The sequence below is a fragment of the Leptodactylus fuscus genome, chromosome 11 (assembly GCF_031893055.1).
Source record: "Leptodactylus fuscus isolate aLepFus1 chromosome 11, aLepFus1.hap2, whole genome shotgun sequence".
Taxonomy (NCBI): domain Eukaryota; kingdom Metazoa; phylum Chordata; class Amphibia; order Anura; family Leptodactylidae; genus Leptodactylus; species Leptodactylus fuscus.
This window is the reverse complement of record NC_134275.1, coordinates 58,187,715-58,198,406: the sequence shown is the minus strand read 5'-3', so window position 1 is coordinate 58,198,406 and position 10,692 is coordinate 58,187,715. Positions and strand designations below refer to the sequence as shown.

The 10,692-nt window shown below is 45.0% G+C and overlaps 1 protein-coding gene across 1 annotated transcript; it reads left to right on the top strand.

The window, feature by feature from the left end:
* The first annotated feature begins 3,587 nt into the window (after window positions 1-3,587).
* Window positions 3,588-10,461, top strand: LOC142184380 (uncharacterized). The gene is made up of 7 exons (XM_075259211.1): window positions 3,588-3,701; window positions 4,817-4,922; window positions 6,641-6,835; window positions 6,959-7,052; window positions 7,282-7,370; window positions 8,547-8,694; window positions 10,182-10,461. Exons 1-7 carry the CDS (start codon window positions 3,632-3,634, stop codon window positions 10,305-10,307), a joined length of 828 nt encoding a protein of 275 aa, XP_075115312.1. The 5' UTR covers window positions 3,588-3,631; the 3' UTR covers window positions 10,308-10,461.
* The last annotated feature ends 231 nt before the right edge of the window (window positions 10,462-10,692 follow it).

Here is a 10,692-nt window from a genome sequence, read left to right as displayed (position 1 = left end):
TGCTTATCAAGGATCTGATGACGTCACCACATTAACAATCACATTTATTGGAGGATTCTACCCCATTTGGTACTGAGGGAAAGGAAATACATGACAAAGAGGTGCCCCAACAGCAGAGAAGACCAAAGCCCCCCTCCTTGTACTGGTTAACCCCTGTTTGTCCCCATGATTCCTGTTATTGTTCTTCTGTTTCCTAATATTGAGGTGACTGAGGAGAAGGGAGTGGATTGTCACTACTAGTCAACTTGGTCAGGACCCCCCTATAGTGCTTGAGCTTGGGCCTAATAGGTACAAATTACTATACAAGAACTGTCACATATCTTAGCAGAGAATTATGCCCGGGCTCCTTTCCTCCTGATGACGATAGAGCAGCTCATGCATTGGAACAAAACAGAACCCACCACCACCACTGAATCCAATTGAGGACCGGTAGCATTTGTATGTCATCTGAGTGTCACCTATAAAATCGACCCCACTCCCCTTGGCCTGGTCAGAGTTGTTGACATACAAGAGGTTATACTGTATATCCCCGAGGAGACGTGAAGAAAACCCAATGTACATAACCAAGTGTAAGAAAGGAGACAAACGCAAACAACTGAGGCCAGCTTCAGAAGGAACAGCCACTGAGCTCTGAACTTGCAGATCCACAAGCAATGTGTAACAGAAAGCAGGTCTAAAAGATACAAAACCTGAGCCAAATACAAAGATATATAGCTAAATTGTGTCACTGCTATGACCAGGGTGCACATACAATGTACTCACTGTATGATGTGTATAATAGAAGGTTCTGTTAATAAATATATTTGTTTTGTATCAAATGTGTTTTATTTCCTCAACATTCTAAATATTTATGTTTCATGTCAGTAAATGATACTCTGAGGCTAAAGAATCTACTACATTGTGAGTTACACTGCATCAGTCTGAGCATCCTCAGACACTGTCCTGTCATGGCACTCGTAGGATAAGTAATGTAATGTATATACACAGTGAATGTACCAGCAGAATAGTGAGCGCAGCTCTGGAGTATAATACAGGATGTAACTCAGGATCAATACAGGATAAGTAATGCAATGTATGTACACAGTGACTGCACCAGCAGAATAGTGAGCGCAGCTCTGGAGTATAATACAGGATATAACTCAGGATCAATACAGGATAAGTAATGCAATGTATGTACACAGTGACTGTACCAGCAGAATAGTGAGCGCAGCTCTGGAGTATAATACAGGATGTAACTCAGGATCAGTACAGGATAAGTAATGTAATGTATGTACACAGTGACTGCACCTGCAGAATAGTGAGTGCAGCTCTGGAGTATAATACAGGATGTAACTCAGGATCAGTACAGGATAAGTAATGTAATGTATGTACACAGTGACTGCACCAGCAGAATAGTGAGCGCAGCTCTGGAGTATAATACAGGATGTAACTCAGGATCAGTACAGGATAAGTAATGTAATGTATGTACACAGTGATTGCACCAGCAGAATAGTGAGTGCAGCTCTGCAGTATAATACAGGATGTAACTCAGGATCAGTACAGGATAAGTAATGTAATGTATGTACACAGTGACTGCACCAGCAGAATAGTGAGCGCAGCTCTGGAGTATAATATAGGATATAACTCAGGATCAGTACAGGATAAGTAATGTAATGTATGTACACAGTGACTGTACCAGCAGAATAGTGAGCGCAGCTCTGGAGTATAATACAGGATGTAACTCAGGATCAGTACAGGATAAGTAATGTAATGTATGTACACAGTGACTGCACCAGCAGAATAGTGAGCGCAGCTCTGGAGTATAATACAGGATGTAACTCAGGATCAGTACAGGATAAGTAATGTAATGTACACTCACCGGTCACTTTATTAGGTACACCATGCTAGTAACGGGTTGGACCCCCTTTTGCCTTCAGAACTGCCTCAATTCTTCATGGCATAGATTCAACAAGGTGCTGGAAGCATTCCTCAGAGATTTTGGTCCATATTGACATGATGGCATCACACAGTTGCCGCAGATTTGTCGGCTGCACATCCATGATGTGAATCTCCCGTTCCACCACATCCCAAAGATGCTCTATTGGATTGAGATCTGGTGACTGTGGAGGCCATTGGAGTACAGTGAACTCATTGTCATGTTCAAGAAACCAGTCTGAGATGATTCCAGCTTTATGACATGGCGCATTATCCTGCTGAAAGTAGCCATCAGATGTTGGGTACATTGTGGTCATAAAGGGATGGACATGGTCAGCAACAATACTCAGGTAGGCTTTGGCGTTGCAACGATGCTCAATTGGTACCAAGGGGCCCAAAGAGTGCCAAGAAAATATTCCCCACACCATGACACCACCACCACCAGCCTGAACCGTTGATACAAGGCATGATGGATCCATGCTTTCATGTTGTTGACGCCAAATTCTGACCCTACCATCCGAATGTCGCAGCAGAAATCGAGACTCATCAGACCAGGCAACGTTTTTCCAATCTTCAATTGTCCAATTTCGATGAGCTTGTGCAAATTGTAGCCTCAGTTTCCTGTTCTTAGCTGAAAGGAGTGGCACCCGGTGTGGTCTTCTGCTGCTGTAGCCCATCTGCCTCAAAGTTCGACGTACTGTGCGTTCAGAGATGCTCTTCTGGCTACCTTGGTTGTAACGGGTGGCTATTTGAGTCACTGTTGCCTTTCTATCAGCTCGAACCAGTCTGGCCATTCTCCTCTGACCTCTGGCATCAACAACGCATTTCCGCCCACAGAACTGCCGCTCACTGGATGTTTTTTCTTTTTCGGACCATTCTCTGTAAACCCTAGAGATGGTTGTGCATGAAAATCCCAGTAGATCAGCAGTTTCTGAAATACTCAGACCAGCCCTTCTGGCACCAACAACCATGCCACGTTCAAAGGCACTCAAATCACCTTTCTTCCCCATACTGATGCTCGGTTTGAACTGCAGGAGATTGTCTTGACCATGTCTACATGCCTAAATGCACTGAGTTGCCGCCATGTGATTGGCTGATTAGAAATTAAGTGTTAACGAGCAGTTGGACAGGTGTACCTAATAAAGTGGCCATGAGTGTATGTACACAGTAATTGCACCAGCAGAATAGTGAGCGCAGCTCTGCAGTATAATACAGGATGTAACTCAGGATCAGTACAGGATAAGTAATGTAATGTATGTACACAGTGACTGCACCTGCAGAATAGTGAGCGCAGCTCTGCAGTATAATACAGCATGTAACTCAGGATCAGTACTGGATATCAGAAGGTTACATTTTTCTTCCATTTTTTGTCCATTAAAGAAACATGAAAATGAAAAAAAAACAGGAGACATGGATCCATATGAGAAACACTTTGACTGTAATGGGGTTTCCGTTATCGTGTCCATCATGCTACATTATTTTGTCCATCATTTTTATGGATTCCAGCACAGATTTGATCTCTGCTCAGTTATGTATATAGTGATCTCCCATGGTATATAGATCATATTCAGATATCATTGCCTTGTACATTTGCTGAGCCGTGTGTCTTGGTCGTCTTATCTGCTGCAGTTAATCAGTAATATGTACTAACAATAAATTCCCTTAGGAGAAGACGACATCTCGTGTGTTCCTGCAGTTTCTCTTCCACTCTGATACAATGACGTCCTGGAATTTTAGCCTGTTTTCTGCTTTTCTGTATTTCTTGGTGGCGGCGACGGCTGGACAACGTAAGACTCTGATTGTTCTATAATATGGAGATATATATGGGATAACATATATACAGTATATATTATTGATGTATTTGAACTAAACAGCATAAGGATAGTTAGAGTCGGATACTCCATTTGCTGATCGATTGTGTCCTAGACATGCAGGACCGTCCAAAGTCTATGCTGGCAGGATTATGGGGCGCAGATCGGAAGGGAAAACAATGGCGATCACCAAAGCAGAAGAACTCAGCCAATTGCTGTCTTTAACCCAGATCAAATCAAATCAAATCAGCTTTATTGGCACGTCCGAATAGATATTTGGCATTGCCAAAGCTAGTAAAGCGGGTGGGTGGGGGTGGGGGGGTCGTTGGAGTCGAGGGGGAGAGTATGAGGGGGGTGGGGTGGCTGATTTGGGGTATAACAGTCCGTGGAGTCTCATCTTCCTCTTAGTTGGTGGCCGCTATATGGGGAGGTGGGGTGGGGTGGGTGGTTTGGGGTATAACAGTCCATGGAGTCTCATCTTGCTCTTGTTTGGTGACGGCTGGACACGTATTGGGCAGCGATCTCCACAGTGGCCTCTTCTTCTCCCAGTAGGATTTAGAGTTTCCTCTTCTTGTCTGCAGATATGAAGTCAGGGATGTGGGCAGAGAGTCTTTGGTAGTGGACGGCCCCCCTCACAGCTGAGTATTTGGTGCAGATCAATGTCCCGGATTGTCAGGTAGACCTTAGACAGTCAGTAACATAGAGCAATATTTCTCCATATTCATATTACAGGGGTTTCTGGATATATGTAATTGTTATTATTACCCAGGAGCTAAAAACACAGTTAAGTTATATCCTACACAGACACATTGTAACAGACCCTCAGCTGATGTTCCATGCCAAAATCTTGAAGTGTCTTATGAAATTTTTAGAGGAAAACCATTTAGTGCAAATCTATTGAAGCATTATAAAGAGGAGTAGAAGGGCTACCCTCCCCCCAAAAGAGGTGTGATATGTCTACGCCCATTTTATTATTTCCCCGTAAACCTGATACGTGTCTTCTGCTAGAAATGTGCCAAGAAATTCTGAGGCCATAATCTGATTATCAGATCTGATGTGTGATAAGGATGATGTTTCTTCTACCATTGCAGCCAGCTGTAACAATGTGGAGGATTTTGGCCGCTGCACCGGAGATACAGACGGCTTCTGCCATAGTGACATCCCATGCAGCTGTAAAGGCGGCCAACCGTTCTGCAGGTGACATTAAAGAATATCATGACATATATCTTAATACCATGTGCCCTAGTATGAACAGTTTCCAACATATTAGAGAGACTTGAAGGGACAGTTCAACCTAAGCTTCACCAAATTTTGGCCGCTTCCCCAGACAAAGAACTGATCCCAGAGTAGGGTTGGCTGAATTCCTCCCAAGCTAAAACCCCGGAATTCACTGGGACAGTGATCACTGACCACTTACTATTATTTGCTACTAGAGCCATGCAGGATTACCCTACCTCCTATCTACTACTAGAGGGGTGACACAAGCAGGGGCCCCACTTCCAGCAAATGGCTCTAAGCCTAAGCATGTGAATTGTTTTCCAGGTCTATGGATACAAGCAGCAGTGCTTTACACCTCTCCATCCATCGCTTGTCATTGTGCTTTACATCTCTCCATCCATCGCTTGTCATTATACTTTACACCTCTCCATCCATCGCTTGTCATTGTGCTTTACACCGCTCCATCCATCGCTTGTCATTGTGCTTTATACCTCTCCATCCATCGCTTGTCATTGTGCTTTACACCTCTCCATCCATCGCTTGTCATTGTGTTTTACATCTCTCCATCCATCGCTTGTCATTGTGCTTTACACCTCTCCATCCATCGCTTGTCATTGTGCTTTACACCTCTCCATCCATCGCTTGTCATTATACTTTACATCTCTCCATCCATCGCTTGTCATTGCGCTTTACACCTCTCCATCCATCTCTTGTCATTGTACTTTACACTGATCCATCTATCGCTTGTCATTGTGCTTTACACCTCTCCATCCATCGCTTGTCATTGTGCTTTACACCTCTCCATCCATCGCTTGTCATTGTGCTTTACACCGCACCATCCATCGCTTGTCATTGTACGTTACACCTCTCCATCCATCGCTTGTCATTGTGCTTTACATCTCTCCATCCATCGCTTGTCATTGTGCTTTACACCTCTCCATCCATCGCTTGTCATTGTACTTTACACCTCTCCATCCATCGCTTGTCATTATACTTTACATCTCTCCATCCATCGCTTGTCATTATACTTTACATCTCTCCATCCATCGCTTGTCATTGTGCTTTACATCTCTCCATCCATCGCTTGTCATTGTGCTTTACACCTCTCCATCCATCGCTTGTCATTGTACTTTACACCTCTCCATCCATCGCTTGTCATTATACTTTACATCGCTCCATCCATCGCTTGTCATTATACTTTACACTGATCCATCCATCGCTTGTCATTGTGCTTTACACCTCTCCATCCATCGCTTGTCATTGTGCTTTACACCTCTCCATCCATCACTTGTCATTGTGCTTTACACCTCTCCATCCGTCTCTTGTCATTGTGGTTACACTCTGCTCCTCAGCGCTTGGTGGCGCCCCCACTCTGTACATGGTCTGTCTGAATATTGTGGCTGAGCGGCCACTGTTCCTTAATAATCCCGCTCACAAGTGATGGAGGAATATCTAGGAGGGTAGACATTTCATAAAGAGACTTGTTACATCAGTGACACCTATTCCAAGACTATGCTAGAGTTCAGTGATCTCCAGAGATCTGGCCCTTATGTCAATAGATGTAATGGCGACTGCAGAGTGAGCAGCTGGATTATATTCACCGGGGCAATGAGGTAGATTTTATAATAACTGTTGAAGTGATTGTCTAGACTCATGTATACAGTGAAGGATTTATAACCCACCTTATTGGTCTCCAGCTGCCCGTTCTACAGAGGACCCAATGGAAACTACTGGTATTTGGGTAAAAAGTGCGACCATCTGTGGAGCACACTGGACATGATAGTGGTCGCCGTCTTCCCCGGGGTAGCACTGGCTTTTGTGGTTGCCATTACAGCACAGCTCATTCACTTCTGCAAGACTAAGCCACAAAACAAGACAGTAAAAGAGCCAAAGTAAGTGAATAACTGGGGCAGGGCTGTGACAACCTCTCAGACATGATACATATATATATACAGGTGGTTGTCAGGTGTGTGGCTCTTATGTCTGATCCCAATGTCATTTTATTCCATTTTCAGGAAAAAATCAGAGCGAAAAACAACTAATACGCATCAGAATGAGGCCTTCATCCCCGAGGAGGTGGCCAGAAATCAATATCCGAACATACCACGGGTAAAGAGATGTTTATGATAAGTGTCTAGATTTCAGTGGAGAATCGCCTTGGCACCATATGTCTGGCCAAATTAGGACATTGTCCTACCTATGCCCCTGGGCCGCTCTATCTCACATGTCAAAGGTCCTTGCCCCTTGCCTTGGTCCTACTAAACTATTGACCAATAAACCGCGGCCAGTGTAACCAGTCAGACTGTATCCTGATTGCTGGTTTGCATCTCTTTCTTAGATCAATGGCCTTGAACAAGTGCAACCGAAAATTCAAGCTCCACAGTGGGATGTGCCTGCAGCTGAAGCTCCGAACCCTCGTAGAATGAAGTGGGTATATAGGGCGACAGTCACGTATGGGTAGAGTTCCTGGAGCTTAAAGGGATTCTCCAAGAAAAAAAATAGCCGAAAGGGGAGAAATGGCATAAAAGAATAAGAATTTGCTCACATCCGTGCTGGTGTTCATCCAACGCAGAGTCTTCCTAAAATTTAGGAAGAAAAAGTCATGTATGTCATTTACCAGGTGACTGCAGAGTCGCCATCTTATTAATGATGAATTAATACATGGTCAGATGGAAGTTGCGGAAACCTCTGTGGGTGCTAAAGCCATATTGATAGATACAGTGGCGTAACTAGGAATGGCGGAGCCCCGTGGCGAACCTTTCACATGGGCCCCCCCCCGGTGCCGAAGACGCCGACCAACCCCTCCCCCCCGCGCACTATTATGCCCCATACTTGCCCCTGCACACAGCATTATACCCCATAGTGGCCCCTTCACCCAGTATTATGCCACATAGTTGCCCCTGCACACAGCATTATACCCCATAGTGGCCCCTTCACTCAGTATTATGCCCCACAGTGGCCCCATCACCCAGTATTATGCTCCATTGTGGACACCCATTAACAATTATTATACTCTGGGGTCTTTTCAGCCCCCAGAGTATAATAATCGGAGACTGAGAGGGGGATACAAACATAAACACTGTTACTTACCTATCCCTGCGCTCCCCGCTGTTGGCTATCTTCAATTACGTCAGGGACCACCCGGTCATAGGACGTCACACAAGTAGGCCCGAAGTCTTGGCGGAGCATGGAGAGGTAAGTAACACTATTTGTTATGTTCGCTTACCTCTCCCGGGCCTCCCATCATTATACTCGGGGGTCTGAAAAGACCCCCAAGTATAATAATGATGTATGCGGGGCCTGCGGTATCACTTACCAATCCTGCCAGGATCGGTAAGTAAGTAGGGCCCGTTACCGGTTGGATTAACTCCAGCCGGTAACGGCCTATTAAAAAAAAATAAAAACGCAGCGGCAGCGGCTGTCGCTGGGCCCCCTAATGTCCCTGTGGCAGTTGTCTCCGCTGCTTCCCCGGTAGTTACGCCACTGGATAGATATTATCAATAGATATTTCCTTGGACCATACAAAAGTGAACAAAATTTTATGACAGATGTATTTCTCATTTTCGGGGAAGTGCTGTAATAATGGCGTCTCTTGTATTGCAGCTACTACAACGACATGCCTCCGGCCAGACGATCCACCAATTACTTCAGTGAAAGGGAGCAACCTCAGAATTTTGGCTTCAAGCTACCTGAGCAGGACTATGACGGCTACGACCTGCGGGGACAGAAGCAGAATCAGCCACAGAACTCTGTAAGTAGGAGCATCAGGCAGGGTCCGCAGCAGTGCTGCCCTCTATGGGTAACACAACAATAAACAGCTTATGTTGTAGCCAGGGTAGGAGTCTCAGCCATACAATCCGAAAGAACCATCTTAGGTTGACCCTACTCATTATATCTGTGTCTCTCAGTCCCTGCATACAACATGCATACCTGGCTGAGTGTGCATGTATTATAAATTTGGATAGAAGTTTAATCCAATGCCAGATAGCTCTGTGACCTCCAGACTCCTTTGTCCCCCCAAATCCTTTTATCCATTCCAGACCCATTTGACCCCCTTATTCCCTCCAGACTACTTCTTCCTCCCAGATCCTTTTGTTCCTCCTCTCTCCTTCAGGCTTCTCTGTCGAGAGGACGCCATACACATGAGGTGTTTGGTTGGCTGGTTGAGATGATAGTGATCTCAAGTATATTTACAGTTTCATGCTGTGATTTGTTGCTGTGGGATTTGATTGGTTACTATGAGTAACTTAGACAGTTTTGCTTTCAGGCCAATGTAGTACATTTGCCCCATTAATCACATGTCCTATTTCTGCCCCTTTTACTGAGCCGTCAATGAACACAATTTTTTGAGGGATTCATGAAAATGTGTTCCAGATTGATCCAAAGCTGTCGTTTTTTACCTTCACACCTGCGTTCGAGATTCGCCGCTTGGGGACCGGAAAAAGGAAACGCAATCCTTTTAAAAACGGTTACCTGCAGACCCCATAGATTATAATGGGGTTCACTGGGTTTCCACCCGAAAAATGCGCAAGACTTGCTTACAGGACTTTTCTTCTGCATTTTTCAAATGGAATGAAGAAGGAATGCCTGAACGAGCAAGGAGCGCAAGTGTGAATCCAGCCTTAGGCCTTGTTCACATCAGCGTTTGGATTCCGTACAGGGGAGTCCGCATGAGGACCCCTCGAACGGAATACTGAACGCAACTGCAAGTGTTGCACACAGTGATAGCACACGGACCCCATAGACTATAATGGGGGTCCGCGTGCTCGCCGCCAAATCTCCGCAGGGATCGTGCGGACAGAAAAGCAGTTCACAATCTACTTTCCAGTCTGCATTATTCGTGTGGGCAGCACGCAGACCCCATTATAGTCTAAGTAGTCTTTCACTGCACACTGCTTGCAGTTGCGTTCGGTATTCCGTTCGGGGGGTCCCCCTGCAGACTTTCCCGGACGGAATACGGAACGCAGATGTGAACCAAGCATCAGAGTAGGTTCACACTTACCCCGAGCTCTCTGTTGTTCAGGGACCCGCGGATCCTGCATGCAGGAGCAGAGTGGGGTCCGTCGGGGTTTCCGCCCGAAAATGCAAAGAGAACCTGGGCTTATCGATTATGTTTACCTCATGTGTCATCTCTGATGTCATTTATTATATCTCATTTATTTTATATTGTTATATTGACCTTAGTGTCTCTTATTTATGACATTTACCTCACGTGTCATCTCTGATGTCATTTTTTAGCGGTTTATGATCCCACCCGCCGATTACCAACAGAGAGGACCAGAACCGAGCACCCACAACGCCGCCTGGACCAACCAATCTTTCAGTTTTGCACGTCCACAAGTTAGAAGTAACTTTGACTATTAGGACCTGTAATATTCTTTCTAACGTGCCGAGTTATGGCCGCCACCTCCTCCATGTTAACATTTTACTGTAAGGTTCAGGATCTGTAATGGCAGAATGAGAATCACCTCAGTTCTTGTCACAATGAATAATCTTTCACGTTTTAATAAAAGATGTCTGTCTGCCGCTTGTGTGGTGTTTTGTGTACACTGTGGTATTAACAAAGCTGCAGAGGTGGCCATAGCAAGGAAGTATGGCTGAATAAGAGTGACCAATCAAATCACTGCTGTTGTTCGTAGTAACCAATCACAACCCTGTATCGTCCTGGACACTACTCTGTAACAACCAATCAGATCATGACTTTCAATCTTTATTAGTTAAACAACCAATCAAATGCCTGCCTTTATTC

What these genes read in the sequence shown, in the direction of transcription:
- LOC142184380 (XM_075259211.1), top strand. Translation starts at nt 3,632, where the DNA reads ATGACGTCCTGGAATTTTAGCCTGTTTTCTGCTTTTCTGTATTTCTTG. An exon ending in CCGAACCCTCGTAGAATGAA is followed by an intron (nt 7,371 to 8,546) that starts GTGGGTATATAG and finishes CTTGTATTGCAG; the next exon opens with CTACTACAACGACATGCCTC. An exon ending in AGAATCAGCCACAGAACTCT is followed by an intron (nt 8,695 to 10,181) that starts GTAAGTAGGAGC and finishes GTCATTTTTTAG; the next exon opens with CGGTTTATGATCCCACCCGC.